Source organism: Pseudophryne corroboree, chromosome 4, assembly GCF_028390025.1.
Source record: "Pseudophryne corroboree isolate aPseCor3 chromosome 4, aPseCor3.hap2, whole genome shotgun sequence".
NCBI lineage: Eukaryota > Metazoa > Chordata > Amphibia > Anura > Myobatrachidae > Pseudophryne > Pseudophryne corroboree.
Genome location: NC_086447.1, coordinates 410,046,217 through 410,066,313, shown reverse-complemented (window position 1 = coordinate 410,066,313; position 20,097 = coordinate 410,046,217). Strand labels below are relative to the sequence as shown.

General features: G+C 46.8%; 1 protein-coding gene across 12 annotated transcripts in view; it reads right to left on the bottom strand.

The window, feature by feature from the left end:
- Positions 1–20,097, bottom strand: part of FAM135A (family with sequence similarity 135 member A) — a 325,004-nt gene that overhangs the window by 40,277 nt on the left and 264,630 nt on the right. For all 12 annotated transcript variants that reach the window (XM_063916772.1, XM_063916769.1, XM_063916771.1 and 9 more), the window contains 4 exons: positions 8,871–8,962; positions 8,299–8,396; positions 6,983–7,134; positions 2,101–2,211 (listed from right to left, as the gene is read on the bottom strand). In XM_063916772.1, the coding sequence (XP_063772842.1) occupies positions 2,101–2,211; positions 6,983–7,134; positions 8,299–8,396; positions 8,871–8,962 (453 nt within the window). The remainder of the gene's footprint in view (positions 1–2,100; positions 2,212–6,982; positions 7,135–8,298; positions 8,397–8,870; positions 8,963–20,097) is intronic.

The window sequence follows — 20,097 nt, the reverse complement described above, 5'->3', positions numbered from 1 at the left end:
AGTCGGCATCGCCTGACCATTGCCGAGTCCATAACCCCCGTCTGGCGGCAATGGACCTAGCGCTTATTTTTGATGCCAGCCGGCAAATATCCCTCTGTGCATCACGCATGTATAAGACCACGTCTTTTATATGCTCTATTGTCAGCAAAATATTGTCCCTATCCATAGTAATTTTCCGACAGGGAATCTGACCACGCAGCGGGAGCACTGCACATCCATGCCGAAGCAATGGCTGGTCGCAATATAATGCCCGAGTGTGTGACTATATCTTTCAGGGTAACCCCCTGCTTTTTATCAGCAGGTTCCTTCAGGGCGGCCGTATCCGGAGACGGTAGTGCCACCTTTTCTGATAAGCGTGTAAGCGCTGTATCTACCCTATGGGGTGTTTCCCAACGTGACCTATCGTCTGGTGGGAAAGGGTACGCTGCCAATTACCGTTTAGAAATTATCAATTTCTTACCGGGGGAAGACCACGCTTCCTTACACACCTCATTTAATTTCTCAGATGCAGGAAAAACTACTGGTAGTTTTCTCTCACCAAACATAATACCCTTTTATGTGGTACCTGGGGTATTATCATAAATATGTAATACATTTTTCATTGCCTCAATCATGTAACGGGTGGACCTATTTGGAGGGTACACTAGTCTCATCGTCGTCGACACTGGAGTCGGTATCCGTGTCGACATCTGTTTCTGCCATCTGAGGTAGCGGGCGTTTTTAGAGCCTCCCATGACATTTGAGATGCTGGAACAGGCACAAGCTGAGTAGCTGGCTGTTCTGTGTCGTCGACCTTTTGTGTAAGGAGTTGACACTTTCACGTAATCCTTCCATAAGTCCAACCACACCGGTGTCGATCCCGCACGGGGTGACATCACATTTACAGGCATTCGCTCCGCCTCCACATCATTATCCTCCTCACACATGTCGACACAGCCGTACCGACACACAGCACACACACAGGGAATGCTCTGACAGAGGACAGGACCCCACAAAGCCCTTTGGGGAGACAGAGGGAGAGTATGCCAGCACACACCAGGGCGCTATATATCACAGGGATATCACATATAAGAGTGTTTTCCCTTATAGCTGCCTATATATATTGTATACTGCGCCTAAATTGTGCCCCCCCTCTCTTTTTAACCCTTTCTGTAGTATTGACTGCAGGGGAGAGCCAGGGAGCTTCCCTCCAACGGAGCTGTGAGGGAAAAATGGCGCCAGTGTGCTGAAGGAGATAGCTCCGCCCCTTTTTCGCGGACTTTCTCCCGCATTTTTATGGATTCTGGCAGGGGTTAAAAAGCACCTATATAGCCTCTGGGGCTATATATGGTGCCAGTTTGCCAGCCAAGGTGTCAGTATTGCTGCTCAGGGCGCCCCCCCCCAGCGCCCTGCACCCATCAGTGACCGAAGTGTGTGGTGTGCATGAGGAACAATGGCGCACAGCTGCAGTGCTGTGCGCTACATTGGAGAAGACAGAAGTCTTCAGCCGCCGATTTTCCGGACCACCTTCTTGCTTCTGGCTCTGTAAGGGGGACAGCGGCGCGGCTCCGGGAACGGACGACGAGGTCGGGTCCTGTGTTCGATCCCTCTGGAGCTAATGGTGTCCAGTAGCCTAAGAAGCCCAAGCTACCACCACTTAGGTAGGTTCGCTTCTTCTCCCCTTAGTCCCTCGATGCAGTGAGCCTGTTGCCAGCAGGTCTCACTGAAAATAAAAAACCTAACAAACACTTTCTTCCTAGGAGCTCAGGAGAGCCCCTAGTGTGCATCCAGCTCAGCCGGGCACAGAAATCTAACTGAGGCTTGGAGGAGGGTCATAGGGGGAGGAGCCAGTGCACACCAGATAGTCCTAAATCTTTCTTTAGAGTGCCCAGTCTCCTGCGGAGCCCGTCTATTCCCCATGGTCCTTACGGAGTCCCCAGCATCCACTAGGACGTCAGAGAAAAAAGGATTATATCAAAGTAATACAATGCAGTCAAAAGTGTATAGCATTAGTAAAGAAACAGCTACAGTATCTTACTGATTATCCGTAAACCCACGAACATACAAATTTAGCACATTTTTTAGTACTATAGGTTTGCCTTCCTTTTAAACATAAAATACCTGGCTTCTTGCTGAGCTTATAGAGAAAGGTTTGGCGTGGATCCGAGTGGTCTCGGCAAGTCAGTTGTAATAGGGAACCTGATTTTTTCCACTTCTGCATAAACCACAGACCTGGGACATAAGAGAACAGTGAATCAGAAACCATTCACAGAAATAAATATTTTATTAACAGTTACTATAGTTAAGGCTGTACTGAAAACAAATGCTGCTGTATGTAATCTAGAGATGAGCGGGTTCGGTTTTACTCGGTTTTACTCGGATTTACTCGGTTCTCAAAACGGCATCTTATTGGCTCACGGATGTCACGTGTTTTGGATAGCCAATAGGAAAAATCCGGATAAAACCGAACTGGCGTTAATTCTGGCGTTAAATCCGAACCCGCTCATCTCTAATGTAATCTGGCTGAAACTCCTTAACTAAATAATCGTGTGCTTACAGATACACCAAACAGTAGTACCCCTTATATAAATTACACCACACAGTAGAGATGCTTTTACATGTTACGCCACAGTAAAGTCCCTTTTACACACAGAGAGGCATGGCGAGAGAGAGAGAGGCATGGCGAGAGAGAGAGAGGCATGGCGAGAGAGAGAGGGGCATGGCGAGAGAGAGCGCAAGGGGCATGGCGAGAGAGAGAGCAAGGGGCATGGCGAGAGAGAGAGCAAGGGGCATGGCGAGAGAGAGAGCAAGGGGCATGGCGAGAGAGAGAGCGAGGGGCATGGCGAGAGAGAGAGCGAGGGGCATGGCGAGAGAGAGAGCGAGGGGCATGGCGAGAGAGAGAGCGAGGGGCATGGCGAGAGAGAGAGCGAGGGGCATGGCGAGAGAGAGAGCGAGGGGCATGGCGAGAGAGAGAGCGAGGGGCATGGCGAGAGAGAGAGCGAGGGGCATGGCGAGAGAGAGAGACAAGCATGAGTGAGAGAGAGAGAGAGAGAGAGACAAGCATGAGAGAGAGAGAGACAAGCATGAGAGAGACAAGCATGGGGAGGGAGGGGGTGAGAGACAAGCATGGGGAGATACAAGCATGGGGAGGGAGTGAGAGACAAGCATGGGGAGGGAGGGAGAGACCAGCATGGGGAGGGAGGGAGAGACAAGCATGGGGAGGGAGGGAGAGACAAGCATGGGGAGGGAGGGAGGGAGAGACAAGCATGGGGAAGAAGGGAGGGAGGGAGAGAAAAGCATGAGGAGGGAGGGAGAGAAAAGCATGGGGAGGGAGGGAGAGACAAGCGGAGGGAGGGAGGGAGAGAAGCATGGGGAGGGAGGGAGAGACAAGCATGGGGAGGGACAAGCATGGGGAGGGAGGGAGAGACAAGCATGGGTAGGGAGGGAAGGAGAGACAAGCATGGGGAGGGAGTGAGATGCTTTTACATGTTACGCCACAGTAGAGTCCCTTTTACACACAGAGAGAGGCATGACGAGAGAGAGAGAGGCATGGCGAGAGAGAGGGGCATGGCGAGAGAGAGAGAGAGGGGCATGGCGAGAGAGAGAGAGAGAGGGGCATGGCGAGAGAGAGAGGGGCATGGCGAGAGAGAGAGAGCGAGGGGCATGGCGAGAGAGAGCGAGGGGCATGGCGAGAGAGAGAGCGAGGGGCATGGCGAGAGAGAGAGCGAGGGGCATGGCGAGAGAAAGAGCGAGGGGCATGGCGAGAGAGCGAGGGGCATGGCGAGAGAGAGAGAGCGAGGGGCATGGCGAGAGAGAGAGCGAGGGGCATGGCGAGAGAGAGCGCAAGGGGCATGGCGAGAGAGAGAGCGAGGCATGGCGAGAGAGAGCGAGGCATGGCGAGAGAGGCATGAGAGAGAGAGAGGCATGAGAGAGAGAGACAAGCATGAGAGAGAGAGAGACAAGCATGGGGAGGTAGTGAGAGACAAGCATGGGGAGGGAGGGAGGGGGTGAGAGACAAGCATGGGGAGAGACAAGCATGGGGAGAGACAAGCATGGGGAGGGAGTGAGAGACAAGCATGGGGAGGGAGTGAGAGACAAGCATGGGGAGGGAGTGAGAAACAAGCATGGGGAGGGAGGGAGTGAGAAACAAGCATGGGGAGGGAGTGAGAAACAAGCATGGGGAGGGAGGGAGTGAGAAACAAGCATGGGAGGAGAGGAGTCCACTCGCCTGACAGTACTTTTCTATTTGGTGACCGTTCTTTTCATCTTGGTCCACCCCCCCACCCCCATCCCAGACACAGACCTGATGTCAAAGGAGGATGGAAACAGTCACTGCTATGGGAACTGCTCCGTCAAGTGTAGCTGTACGCGGCTGAGAAGGGAACACTGCAGAAGCTGAAGATGCAGCATTGGCGTACAGGTAGGCTAGGGTCGTGGACCAGGCTGCTGGCGCCCTCCACACTGTGGCACCTTACTCAGCCGCGTACACGGCGTAATGGTCGGGCCAGCTCTGCACCTAGTGTGAGTGAGCCGCACTGAATACTGTAGTGTAGGGAGTTTTTATTTCAGTTTGCATATTACTTGCACCACAGACGCAGTGAAACACCACTCAATCTGTAACATAGACAGCAGGCTGCGACTTGAACCACCAGGAATTAATTTTAAATATGTACAAAGTTGCAGATAAAGCACAAAAGAAATTGCCATGAATTTTTTTTTTTAAATTCCTCTGACAAACCTGCACGCAGTGCTAGTAAGCCTGTTAGGAACCGTGGGTACACCGCTGCTGCCTGCTGCCACACATTCGTCACACTGGATTTAAGGGACCTATCCTGCGGATAGTGTCTGAGAGCTGCTACTCATATTTGGAGACTGTTCCTGATGGACTTGCTGCTTTGGTAAGTGCACAGCAAGTGGCAGCCGGCTTTCAGCGAGCAGTGGTGCGGATTGCCAGTGAACATCAATGGTGAGCTGACTCATACCTTTGAGAATAATCTCCCGTCGTCAAAACCAGTGCAAATCCCTTTGGAATACAAAGTATTAGATGTCTATACACATTATTCTTTTCCAATTTGGGTTGGTTACCTCTGGAGGAATCCGGTGCAGGTACTAATCTGTACGGACATTTGCTCACCTATACACTGGATACTAATTATTTATGTGGAATATTACAACTCTTCATTATTGAGTCTTTTAAAGGAATACTGCCAGACTTTTTATTTTTACATTTTTATTAGCAGCTGTCTTTATAGTGTTACAAAGTATCACTTTTATTTGTAACAATTTGTCATGTCTTGTCTATTATGTACCTTTTTATGGAATAAAAACGTTTAGAACACAGTGAGATGCACATGTCAGACATCTGATCATTTAAGGGGGTATCCTATTAGCAGTGGTAATTTACTGCTGCTAATAGGTTCGCCAGGGCTATCCAATTAGCCCTCATGCGGCGTGCTCCTGCTCCCCGATGCTGGCACTTATCAAGCACCTGAAGCATAATCCGCAATACATGACCATTGTAGTTGCAATAACACATGGGATCGGGAACTTGTCCCAGATCCCATGTGTTATCGCGTTATCGTGGGTCCGTTTTCGGACGATTAAAACGGACTCAAATTGGATACCGTGTTAATGACCATGACCATTGGCCGTTTTTATCTGCCGAAAACAAATCTCAAGTAATCGGATACCCCCCTTAAGGTTTAATAGTTAATGTTTAGATACAGGTTAGTGCATATTCTCATTTATTCCTTTTCTCTTTGGCATGAAAAAAAAAAGTCATTGCTGCTGCAGTTTGTATACAGATTCAGACTCGTTTGGACAGATGTACAAGTATTGCATATCAATTTAATCAGTGCTGAGTCGCATGGAACCTAGCGTGCCAAGAAGGACCGTTTGGCGTAACTGCGGGAAAAGTGTATGAGGACACATCTGTATGCTGCATGTCACAATTCACAGATGGATATCGGATGCTGACCCATATTTCGGGATTGGTGAATACCCAGAACAGAAGCGGGGTCTAACGCGACGGTGGTTTTCACCACTTACCCCGCAAAAAAGTTTGGGCTTTGCTGCATCCGTCATACAAGTCTTGGGCCCTCTGTCTGGGTTCCCTAGTACGGAGCAAGTATACACTGGAATTAGAATGAATATATAGCCATGAAGCGTATATCAGCCTCATGGCTATATATTGATAGACTGGGTCAGGACCAAATGGGATACTTGAGAACAGGGACAGGAACCAGGAGCAAGAAACAGGAATGGCAGGACAGAAACAAAACACATGGAAGGCAGAAACCAGGAATGGAATATAGTGACGACAGGAGCCTGGTACAGGACTCTAGTAAGAGTCTAACTATGAAGCACTGAGGCCAACGCTGGAGCAAGGTAATGGAGCCTATGCTCTGAGATCTAGAGACTCCCCTTTATAGAGAGAAGATTCAAATTTCACATACCCTTTCATTTTTAACAGGTCAATGCCTTATGGGTGCCGTAGATGCCAGACACAGAGGAGACGCCAGCAGGGGGAGGGGAACGCCGGCTGCCACCAGATCACCGTGGCGGGAACTGACGAACAGCTACCACTGCGGGGCTACTGCAGCCCCAGGAAGCCAGTGCTGCCGGACCCGATAAATGAGCTCAGGGATCCGGCGCAACTACACAAGTAAATCTTAAGTTGATGAACTAAATAAATGTAAGAAAAAAAACAAACATTCAAACGCAAACTTTTTTTTTTTTTTTTTTTAAATCGCTTCTCTGGTGCCCCAGGACTATACTGCATGATAGATTCCACCACCACACCATACCTTTGCCAACGCTGATACATCTAGCAACAGTTTCTGTATGTTAACATCACTACCATTAACATTCTCAAATCCTACACCAAGCAACTTAACATACAGAATCACTTTTTATAAAGGTCTAGGATTTAAAAGTTCAAGCTTTTTAGTTACAGTCCTATAAATGTTAATTTGGGTTTATAATAACAACTACAACATCTCACCTGTATTAACAAGAGCACTGCTGTTGTAAAGGGTGCCCAGGTGTGGACCAGACAAGGAAAGGAACGTGTGCAGCTTGGCCAGGTAACATTTGAATCTGGGTCTTGAAAGAACTGATCGTATGATTAAATTGCCCAAAGAGTGTCCTATAAAACTAAAAGTACATACATTGATTACACATACAGACGTTTAATCATTAATAGCTTAATGTTAAAATCACTTCTTATAATATGCCAGCAATCAATGCTATTGGCTACCATTAAAGTGTACTGTAATGCATTATTACAGATAGCCCTTACGCTAAGTGTTTGTCTATGATACAGGAGGTTTAGTGTTCTAATTCTCCACAAGGTGCATTGTGTACTTTGTATTTTAATGCAGGGAGATTGAGTCACTGAAGGTTATTATTAACAAGATGCACCTGAATGTTACTAAATTAGTTACCAATTAAACAACAGACTATGGTACAGGTAGTTTGGAGCCCGAATCCCCCACGGACGAGGATTCAGGCGCGTGTATTTAAAATGTTATGTTTTATTTAGGAGTATGAACTAGAAAGTGGGGAGTATCATTAATAGAAATAGGCAGAGCCAGATTAATTGCTAAACTACTATCCCCACTAAAAGAAAAGTCTCCATCCACCCCTGCTGTGGTAGAAGTAGCATGCCCAACATACTACAGGTTGAGTATCCCATATCCAAATATTCCGAAATACGGAATATTCCGAAATACGGACTTTTTTGAGTGAAAGTGAGATAGTGAAAACTTTGTTTTCTGATGGCTCAATGTAACAAACTTTGTTTAATACACAAAGTTATTAAAAATATTGTATTAAATGACCTTCAGGCTGTGTGTATAAGGTGTATATGAAACAAAAATGAATTGTGTGAATGTACACACACTTTGTTTAATGCACAAAGTTATAAAAAATATTGGCTAAAATTACCTTCAGGCTGTGTGTATAAGGTGTGTAAGTAACATAAATGCATTCTGTGCTTAGATTTAGGTCGCATCACCATGTTATCTCATTATGGTATGCAATTATTCCAAAATACGGAAATATCCTATATCCAAAATACCTTTGGTCCCAAGCATTTTGGATAAGGGATACTCAACCTGTATAACTTATGTAGATACAAAGAACATCAAGTCGCTTACAAACATAACACAGCTTAAGCAAAGAAAAGTGCATCAACGGCATAGCTAAACAAACAGGAGACAACTGGGAGCGTATGGGAGCTGGTGGTGCAGAGGGGAGGGAAAGGATTTCCATATATAATTAAGTGACTTTTAGTAAAATCATTTACATGACTCTTACCTGATTCTGGAAATGGCTAGATTGTAAATCTGAATATACTGGATTATTTCATCTAGCAAACGATCTGTCATTGAATCGAAGTCAGCAAATGTATCATTCTGTGGACAGAAGCAAAGTCATTATTTTCTTAGTTACTAATATGAATATGGCCTTTGTGAATTAAACCACGCTGCGAAAGTCAGAGAATACGACCAATTATTAATCAATTTTCCAAAAGTTCTCATTTTGTTGTGATTCTGTATCGGTACTGCTACTATCAATGAGCAACTATAAATTATCTTCCTTCAACTGTAACGTCCATGTTTCTCATACACCCCTGGTAAACATGTCACATTACTTTTGGCTAAATTAGTATACGATTAGGATACGAATTACACATTTTCTTAAGGCTGGAATAATTCCATGGCACCCTCAAAAATAAATGATGAGCCCAAAGAATCCTGCGCCTTCCAGTTTGCATAAGAAAACAATGCCAAACATGATATATTGCATTACATCACAGGGAAAATCATGCTCTAGATATCTGTATAATTGTCATCATTAAGTACAACATAATTTGTTTTCAATCACACCTGGTTCCTCTCCGACATAAGGAAGTCTTTGCGTCCACCAGGCAGCCCCAGCTCAATGTATGTTCTTACTAAACGGAGGTCAGCACTATTGCCTGTAATAAAAACAATTAGAGGGTTCTAGTTTTGCATATTACTGCATAACTGGGTTACATTTTTGCACATATAACTTGTTTATTTAAAAGAGAGTCTGCCCATTTGCAGTACATATACTAAAAATAAGAATTTACTTACCGATAATTCTATTTCTCATAGTCCGTAGTGGATGCTGGGGACTCCGTAAGGACCATGGGGAATAGCGGCTCCGCAGGAGACTGGGCACATCTAAAGAAAGCTTTAGGACTAACTGGTGTGCACTGGCTCCTCCCCCTATGACCCTCCTCCAAGCCTCAGTTAGGATACTGTGCCCGGACGAGCGTACACAATAAGGAAGGATTTTGAATCCCGGGTAAGACTCATACCAGCCACACCAATCACACCGTATAACTTGTGATCTGAACCCAGTTAACAGTATGATAACAGAGGAGCCTCTGAAAAGAAGGCTCCCAACAATAATAACCCGATTTTTGTAACAATAACTATGTACAAGTATTGCAGACAATCCGCACTTGGGATGGGCGCCCAGCATCCACTACGGACTATGAGAAATAGAATTATCGTTAAGTAAATTCTTATTTTCTCTAACGTCCTAAGTGTATGCTGGGGACTCCGTAAGGACCATGGGGATTATACCAAAGCTCCCAAACGGGCGGGAGAGTGCGGATGACTCTGCAGCACCGAATGAGAGAACTCCAGGTCCTCCTCAGCCAGGGTATCAAATTTGTAGAATTTAGCAAACGTGTTTGCCCCTGACCAAGTAGCTGCTCGGCAAAGTTGTAAAGCCGAGACCCCTCGGGCAGCCGCCCAAGATGAGCCCACTTTCCTTGTGGAACGGGCTTTTACAGATTTTAGCTGTGGCAGGCCTGCCACAGAATGTGCAAGCTGAATTGTACTACAAATCCAACGAGCAATAGTCTGCTTAGAAGCAGGAGCACCCAGCTTGTTGGGTGCATACAGGATAAACAGCGAGTCAGATTTCCTGACTCCAGCCATCCTGGAATATTTTCAGGGCCCTGACAACATCCAGCAACTTGGATTCCTCCAAGTCCCTAGTAGCCGCAGGCACCACAATAGGTTGGTTCAGGTGAAAACGCTGGAACCACCTTAGGGAGAAACTGAGGACGAGTCCTCAATTCCGCCCTGTCCGAATGGAAAATCAGATAAGGGCTTTTACAGGATAAAGCCGCCAATTCTGACACGTGCCTGGCCCAGGCCAGGGCCAACAGCATGACCACTTTCCATGTGAGATATTTTAACTCCACAGATTTAAGTGGTTCAAACCAATGTGACTTTTGGAACCCAAACTACATTGAGATCCCAAATTGCCACTGGAGGCACAAAAGGAGGCTGTATATGCAGTACCCCTTTTTCAAATGTCTAAACTTCAGGGACTGAAGCTAGTTCTTTTTTGGAAGAAAATTGACAGGGCCGAAATCTGAACCTTAATGGACCCCAATTTCAGGCCCATAGACACTCCTGTTTGCAGGAAATGTAGGAATCGACCCAGTTGAATTTCCTCCGTCGGGCCTTACTGGCCTCGCACTACGCAACATATTTTCGCCAATTGCGGTGATAATGTTTTTGCGGTTACATCCTTCCTGGCTTTAGATCAGGATATGGATGACTTCATCCGGAATGCCTTTTTTCCTTCAGGATCCGGCGTTCAACCGGCATGCCGTCAAACGCAGCCGCGGTAAGTCTTGGAACAGACAGGGTCCTTGCTGGAGCAGGTCCCTTCTTAGAGGTAGAGGTCACGGATCCTCCGTGAGCATCTCTTGAAGTTCCGGTTACCAAGTCCTTCTTGGCCAATCCGGAGCCACGAATATAGTGCTTTCTCCTCTCCATCTTATCAATCTCAGTACCTTGGGTATGAGAGGCAGAGGAGGGAACACATACACTGACTGGTACACCCACGGTGTTACCGGAGCGTCTACAACTATTGCCTGAGGGTCTCTTGACCTGGCGCAATACCTGTCGAGTTTTTAATCATGTGGACGACTTCTGGGTGAAGTCCCCACTCTCCCGGGTGGAGGTCGTGCTGAGGAAGACTGCTTCCCAGTTGTCCACTCCCGGAATGAATACTGTTAACAGTGCTATCACATGATTTTCCGCCCAGCGAAAAATCCCTGCAGCTTCTGCCATTGCCCTCCTGCTTCTTGTGTCACCCTGTCTGTTTACGTGGGTGACTGCCATGATGTTGTCCGACTGGATCAACACCGGCTGACCTTGAAGCAGAGGTCTTGCTAAGCTTAGAGCATTGTAAATGGCCCTTAGCTTCAGGATATTTATGTGAAGTGATGTATCCAGGCTTGACCCTAAGCCCTGGACATTCCTTCCCTGTGTGACTGCTCCCCAGCCTCGCAGGCTGGCATCCGTGGTCACCAGGACCCAGTCCTGAATGCCGAATCTGCGGCCCTCTAGAAGATGAGCACTCTGCAACCACCACAGGATGGATACCCTTGTCCTTGGTGACAGGGTTATCCGCTGATGCATCTGAAAATGCGACCCGGACCATTTGTCCAGTAGGTTCCACTGGAAAGTTCTTGCGTGGAATCTAGCGAATGGGATTGCTTCGTAGGAAGCCACCATTTTTACCCAGAACCCTTGTGCATTGATGCACTGAGCCTTGGTTCGGTTTTAGGAGGTTCCTGACTAGCTCGGATAACTCCCTGGCTTTCTCTTCCGGGAGAAACACCTTTTTTCTGGACTGTGTCCAGGAACATCCCTAGGAAACAGAAGACAAGTCGTCAGAACCAGCTGCGATTTTGGAATATTGAGAATCCAATCGTGCTGCCGCAACACTACCTGAGATAGTGCTACACCGACTTCCAACTGTTCCCTGGATCTTACCCTTATCAGGGAATCGTCCAAGTAAGGGATAACTAAAATTTCCTTCCTTCGAAGGGATATCATTTCGGCCATTACCTTGGTAAAGACCCGGGGTGCCGTGGACCATCCCTACGGCAGCGTCTGAACTGATAGTGACAGTTCTGTACCATAACCTGAGGTACCCTTGGTGAGAAGGGTACATTTTGACATGAAGGTAAGCATCCTTGATGTCCCGAGACATCATGTAGTCCCCTTCTTCCAGGTTCGCAATCACTGCTCTGAGTGACTCAATCTTGAATTTGAACCTCTGTATGTAAGTGTTCAAAGATTTTAGATTTTAGATTTAGATTTAGAATCGGTCTCACCGAGCCGTCTGGCTTCGGTACCACAATAGTGTGGAATAATACCCCGTTCCCTGTTGCAGGAGGGGTACCTTGATTATCACCTGCTGGGAATACAGCTTGTGAATGGCTTCCAAAACTGCCTCCCTGTCAGAGGGAGACGTCGGTAAAGCCGACTTTTGGAAACGGCGAAGGGGAGACGTCTCGAATTCCAATATGTACCCTTGAGATATTACCTGAAGGATCCAGGGGTCTACTTGCGAGTGAGCCCACTGCGCACTGAAATTCATTGAGAATGGGCCCCCACCGTGCCTGAGCTTGTAAGGCCCTAGCGTCATACTGAGGGCTTGGCAGAGGCGGGAAAGGGTTTCTGTTCCTGGGAACTGGCTAATCTCTTCAGCCTTTTTCCTCTCCCTCTGTCACGAGCAGAAAAGAGGAACCTTTTGTCCGCTTGCCAACAAAGGACTGCGCCTGATAATACGGCGTCTTATTTTGAGAGGCGACCTGGGGTACAAACGTGGATTTCCCAGTTGTTGCCGTGGCCACCAGGTCTAAAAGACCGACCCCAAATGTCCCTTTTCAAAGGCAATACTTCCAAATGCCGTTTGGAATCCGCATCACCTGACCATTTTACTGGTAGAATTGGACAACGCACTTATACTTGATGCCAGTCGGCAATTATTCCGCTGTGCATCATGCATATATAGAAATGCATCTTTTAAATGCTCTATAGGCAATAATATACTATCCTTATCTAGGATATCAATATTTCCAGTCAGGGAATCCGACCATGCCAACCCAGCACTGCACCTCCAGGCTGAGGCGATTGCTGGTCGCAGTATAACACCAGTATGTGTGTAAATACCTTTTTGGATACCCTCCTGCTTTCTATCAGCAGGATCCTTAAGGGCGGCCATCTCATGAGAGGGTAGAGCCCTTGTTCTTACAAGCGTGTGAGCGCCTTATCCCCCCTAGGGGGTGTTTCCCAACGCACCCTAACCTCTGGCGGGAAAGGGTATGCAGCCAATACTTTTTAAGAAATTATCAATTGTTATCGGGGGGAAACCCACGCATCATCACACACCTCATTTTATTTCTCAGATTCAGGAAAACTACAGGTAGTTTTTCCCTCACCGAACATAATACCCCTTTTTGGTGGTACTCGTATTATCAGAAATGTATAAAAACATTTGCCATTGTCTCAATCATGTAACGTGTGGCCCTACTGGAAATCACGGTTGTCTCTTCACCGTCGACACAGGAGTCAGTATCCGTGTCGGCGTCTGTATCTGCCATCTGAGGTAACGGCCGCTTTAGAGCCCCTGACGGCCTATGAGACGTCTGGACAGGCACAAGCTGAGTAGCCGGCTGTCTCATGTCAACCACTGTTTTTTTTTATATAGAGCTGACACTGTCACGTAATTTTCAACAGTACATCCACTCAGGTGTCGACCCCCTAGGGGGTGACATCACTGTTACAGACACTCTGCTCCGTCTCCACATCATTTTTCTCCTCATACATGTCGACACAAACGTACCGACACACAGCACACACACAGGGAATGCTCTGATAGAGGACAGGACCCCACTAGCCCTTTGGGGAGACAGAGGGAGAGTATGCCAGCACACAACAGAGCGCTATATATATACAGGGATAACCTTATATAAGTGTTTTTCCCCTTATAGCTGCTGTATGTTTTAATACTGCGCCTAAATAGTGCCCCCCTCTCTTTTTTTAACCCTTTCTGTAGTGCAGGGAAGAGTCAGGGAGCTTCCCTCCAACTGAGCTGTGAGGGAAAATGGCGCCAGTGTGCTGAGGAGATAGGCTCCGCCCCCTTTTCGGCGGCCTTATCTCCCGGTTTTTTGTATATTCTGGCAGGGGTTAAATGCATTCATATAGCCCAGGAGCTATATGTGATGCATTTTTTTTGCCATGTAAGGTATTTCTGTCATGTTTTATTGCGTCTCAGGGCGCCCCCCCCAGCGCCCTGCACCCTCAGTGACCGGAGTGTGAAGTGTGCTGAGAGCAATGGCGCACAGCTGCAGTGCTGTGCGCTACCTTATTTGAAGACAGGAACGTCTTCTGCCGCCGCTTTCTCCGGACCTCTTCGCTCTTCTGGCTCTGTAAGGGGGCAGGCGGCGCGGCTCCGGGACCCATCCAGGCTGAACCTGTGATCGTCCCTCTGGAGCTAATGTCCAGTAGCCAAGAAGCCCAATCCACTCTGCACGCAGGTGAGTTCGCTTCTTCTCCCCTTAGTCCCTCGATGCAGTGAGCCTGTTGCCAGCAGGTCTCACTGAAAATAACAAACCTAAACTAAAACTTTCACTAAGAAGCTCAGGAGAGCCCCTAGTGTGCACCCTTCTCGTCGGGCACAGAAATCTAACTGAGGCTTGGAGGAGGGTCATAGGGGGAGGAGCCAGTGCACACCAGTTAGTCCTAAAGCTTTCTTTAGATGTGCCCAGTCTCCTGCGGAGCCGCTATTCCCCATGGTCCTTACGGAGTCCCCAGCATCCACTTAGGACGTTAGAGAAATAACATTTTGTGCATTGTGTGTGCATAGGATAAAACTTTATACTATGCATACCGTATGCAAATGTCCTAACTTCAGTTGGGCTGCATACAGTACTGCTCTATCCACACTTTTAAGAGACTCTGCCTCACAGACATGCACATAATTGCAGAGGTGTGATATAAAGAGGAAAGATCAGTGTGTAGCCTGACTATGAAGCGAAGTTAGTTTGAAAACAGCTGGCATGGATGCAGAGAGGGAGCGGGAGATTGGGTGAGCCAAGTCTCATCTGCATACTTACAGCAGATCAACAGCTTTTATTAATTCAAATGGTCACATACCCATAGACTATGAGCCAAGCACCATCTTTGGCCGAGGCTGCACAAACAGCCTAAGGGAGATGATTTGTCTTTGCTTTGCTGCATGAAGATTTTACTACAAATTTACTTTATAGGTTATTAATGCCTTCCTTCAGGAAAAAGTTGTTCAGGTATCCAAGTCTTATCAACCTGAACAACAGACCCAACTTAAGAAGGCTTCAAACAATCCTAAGTATAATTCCATATTATAAAGGACATGCTAATAAGCAAACATGGACAGCAAAGGGTTAGTCTGGAGAAAAAGAATTCAGGATATAACCAATTATACTAGGAATAAGTAGAACTCCAGGTAAACACAGAATTTTTACAATAAACCCTAAACTAATAGAAGTGTGGGCCTTCTATGGAGATGCTCATCCCTGCTCTCCTTGCAAAGAACTGCTGACAGTGTAGTCATTAGCCCTAATATTGAGAAGTTCTACCACCCAAATCCACCTTTCAGAAATTTACGTATTGTCCAACAATGTTTTAGCTACAAAACATGAGAGACTGATAGTCCCTGTTAAAAGCTTAGAACAAAGATCTCTAGATAGCCCAAGCACCTCTTACATTGTGGTCAAGGTAATGAAATAGGGCAAATATTCACATCTATTCGGTTTAAAATAATGTGATCCTACTTCATCCCTTAGAATGCAACAATACCCATTTAGACCATAAACAAAATAAATTGTACTATACCAGTGACAGATGACATTTTAAAATATTGGGGAAATTCAATTTTGTGCGAAGTGCAGCTGGGTATCACCTCGCACATAGTCGTGTCGACATTGCAAGTATCCCCATCATACCTTTTCTTAAGCATTAATTTCCCAATTTTCCAATTGTAATAAACCTGTTCTACCAGTAGAGCTACTGTAGGTAGAAAAACAATCTTACTTATGCAGGATATGAGAATTTTGTTCATGTAAGAGGTATTATTACCTTAGGGGTATTAACAGACGCACTGGAATCAACATTGCCCTACAGAGTATTACTTTTCATAGTAACTCAGGCCTTTACACCATGACCTCACTTCTGTCCGTGAATTTTCTGTCAGAGCGCAGTAATTCAACACACTCGTCTCCCACCACCCGTGATAACATTAAAAAAGGGGGTCCCGGGTCCCCTATCACCTTTAAATAACAATTACACAGGCTCAGCAACAGTTTTGGCCCTGTTTCCGACCATCTCAGTTCGACTTAAAAAAGTCGAACTGAGATGTGGGACCTGAGAGGAGGAGAGGGGGGAGAGCAGCGGGCAGACGGGACAGCGGCACTACAGCACAGCAGGAGGATGTGTAATAGCCGCCGCTCACGGCAGCGTCCACCCGGCTCCAGCAAGTGAGGTCCCTGGAGCCAGGTGGACGCTGCCGTGAGGTCTGGCGGCTGTGCCACATCCTCATGCAGTGCTGCGGTCTGCCCGCGGCTGTCCCCCCCCCCCTTCCCATCTCTATTCGACTTTTTTAAAATCGAATTGAGATGAGCTTTGAATAGCCCTTGTTGGATCCATTCCGATAAATGCATGTCGGAATGGATCCAACCCTAATTGACTATACCCCATAATCTGAACCCCAGGAGTTCATACATGACCGAACCTCTTCAAGTTTGATGTCTTGCCTCAAAAATGTGTAGTGTTCAGATTTTGCCCTTTTTTCCAGTGGTTTTGCATGAAACATTATATCTAAAGTATTATCCCAGTCGCCATCTGAGAACCCTCTAATTACTGTCGCTACATAATGTTTAGCCTGCATATGGTCAAATGGGTATGTGCGGAAAGTTGGGAACTTCTCTGATGCTTGAGCATATGAGAGAGGTGCCCTGGTATCATTATCTAGAAATGCCCCCACATTTGACAAACCCTCAGTATTCAACCTATCATATGGATATGCTGCTAACCCTTCTTGGAAATCTGGATTCTTTAGGAATGGTAAAAATAAAGTTTTGTATGAGTTTAAGTGTTGTTTATGTCGGAGTATTTGCCACAGTCACCTTGTAGTCCACAATAAGGTGTTATTACGTATAGCTTCTCCAATTTCGCAGTCATGCATGTGTAAAAATCCTGTCAAACTACAGTCCGACAGGAATTGTCCTTCTATATACGTGTTTGCGTAAAGATCCTTTCCATGCAGCCAGTCTCTTATATATTTCAGTATCACAGCATGGTTATAATAAGAATTTACTCACCGGTAATTGTATTTCTCGTAGTCCGTAGTGGATGCTGGGAACTCCGTAAGGACCATGGGGAATAGACGGGCTCCGCAGGAGACTGGGCACTCTAAAAGAAAGATTAGGTACTATCTGGTGTGCACTGGCTCCTCCCTCTATGCCCCTCCTCCAGACCTCAGTTAGGGAAACTGTGCCCGGAAGAGCTGACACAACAAGGAAAGGATTTAGAATCCAGGGTAAGACTCATACCAGCCACACTGTACAACTTGTGATAACCATACCCAGTTAACAGTATGAACAACAACTGAGCCTCCTTTTACGGATGGCTCATAACAATAACCCTTTAGTGAAGCAATAACTATATACATGTATTGCAGAGAGTCCGCACTTGGGACGGGCGCCTAGCATCCACTACGGACTACGAGAAATAGAATTACCGGTGAGTAAATTCTTATTTTCTCTGACGTCCTAGTGGATGCTGGGAACTCCGTAAGGACCATGGGGATTATACCAAAGCTCCCAAACGGGCGGGAGAGTGCGGATGACTCTGCAGCACCGAATGAGCAAACTCAAGGTCCTCCTCAGCCAGGGTATCAAACTTGTAGAATTTTGCAAATGTGTTTGAACCCGACCAAGTAGCAGCTCGGCAAAGCTGTAAAGTCGAGACCCCTTGGGCAGCCGCCCAAGAAGAGCCCACCTTCCTTGTGGAATGGGCTTTCACTGATTTAGGATGCGGCAGTCCAGCCGCAGAATGTGCCAGCTGAATCGTGCAACAGATCCAGCGAGCAATAGTTTGCTTTGAAGCAGGAACACCCAGCTTGTTGGGTGCATGCAGGATAAATAGCGAGTCAGTTTTCCTGACTCCAGCCGTCCTGGAAACATAAATTTTCAAAGCCCGGACTACGTCCAGCAACTTGGAATCCTCCAAGTCCCGAGTAGCCTCAGGCACCACAATAGGTTGGTTCAAATGAAACGCTGATACCACCTTTGGGAGAAATTGGGGACGAGTCCTCAATTCTGCCCTGTCCATATGGAAGATCAGATACGGGCTTTTACATGACAAAGCCGCCAATTCTGACACACGCCTAGCTGAAGCTAAGGCCAACAGCATGACCACCTTCCACGTGAGATATTTTAGCTCCACGGTCCTAAGTGGCTCAAACCAGTGTGATTTCAGGAAATCCAACACAACGTTAAGATCCCAAGGTGCCACTGGAGGCACAAAAGGGGGCTGAATATGCAGCACTCCCTTTACAAACGTCTGAACTTCAGGCAGTGAAGCCAGTTCTTTTTGAAAGAAAATAGATAGGGCCGAAATCTGGACCTTTATGGACCCCAATTTTAGGCCCATAGTCACTAGAGATGAGCGCCTGAAATTTTTCGGGTTTTGTGTTTTGGTTTTGGGTTCGGTTCCGCGGCCGTGTTTTGGGTTCGAACGCGTTTTGGCAAAACCTCACCGAATTTTTTTTGTCGGATTCGGGTGTGTTTTGGATTCGGGTGTTTTTTTCAAAAAACACTAAAAAACAGCTTAAATCATAGAATTTGGGGGTCATTTTGATCCCAAAGTATTATTAACCTCAAAAACCATAATTTACACTCATTTTCAGTCTATTCTGAATACCTCACACCTCACAATATTATTTTTAGTCCTAAAATTTGCACCGAGGTCGCTGTGTGAGTAAGATAAGCGACCCTAGTGGCCGACACAAACACCGGGCCCATCTAGGAGTGGCACTGCAGTGTCACGCAGGATGTCCCTTCCAAAAAACCCTCCCCAAACAGCACATGACGCAAAGAAAAAAAGAGGCGCAATGAGGTAGCTGTGTGAGTAAGATTAGCGACCCTAGTGGCCGACACAAACACCGGGCCCATCTAGGAGTGGCACTGCAGTGTCACGCAGGATGGCCCTTCCAAAAAACCCTCCCCAAACAGCACATGACGCAAAGAAAAAAAGAGGCGCAATGAGGTAGCTGTGCGAGTAAGATTAGCGACCCTAGTGGCCGACACAAACACCGGGCCCATCTAGGAGTGGCACTGCAGTGTCACGCAGGATGTCCCTTCCAAAAAACCCTCCCCAAACAGCACATGACGCAAAGAAAAAAAGAGGCGCAATGAGGTAGCTGTGTGAGTAAGATTAGCGACCCTAGTGGCCGACACAAACACCGGGCCCATCTAGGAGTGGCACTGCAGTGTCACGCAGGATGGCCCTTCCAAAAAACCCTCCCCAAACAGCACATGACGCAAAGAAAAAAAGAGGCGCAATGAGGTAGCTGTGTGAGTAAGATTAGCGACCCTAGTGGCCGACACAAACACCGGGCCCATCTAGGAGTGGCACTGCAGTGTCACGCAGGATGTCCCTTCCAAAAAACCCTCCCCAAACAGCACATGACGCAAAGAAAAAAAGAGGCTTTTTACTGATATTTGGTGTTTTGGATTTGACATGCTCTGTACTATGACATTGGGCATCGGCCTTGGCAGACGACGTTGCTGGCATTTCATCGTCTCGGCCATGACTAGTGGCAGCAGCTTCAGCACGAGGTGGAAGTGGATCTTGATCTTTCCCTAATTTTGGAACCTCAACATTTTTGTTCTCCATATTTTAATAGGCACAACTAAAAGGCACCTCAGGTAAACAATGGAGATGGATGGATTGGATACTAGTATACAATTATGGACGGGCTGCCGAGTGCCGACACAGAGGTAGCCACAGCCGTGAACTACCGCACTGTACTGTGTCTGCTGCTAATATATAGACTGGTTGATAAAGAGATAGTATACTCGTAACTAGTATGTATGTATAAAGAAAGAAAAAAAAACCACGGTTAGGTGGTATATACAATTATGGACGGGCTGCCGAGTGCCGACACAGAGGTAGCCACAGCCGTGAACTACCGCACTGTACTGTGTCTGCTGCTAATATATAGACT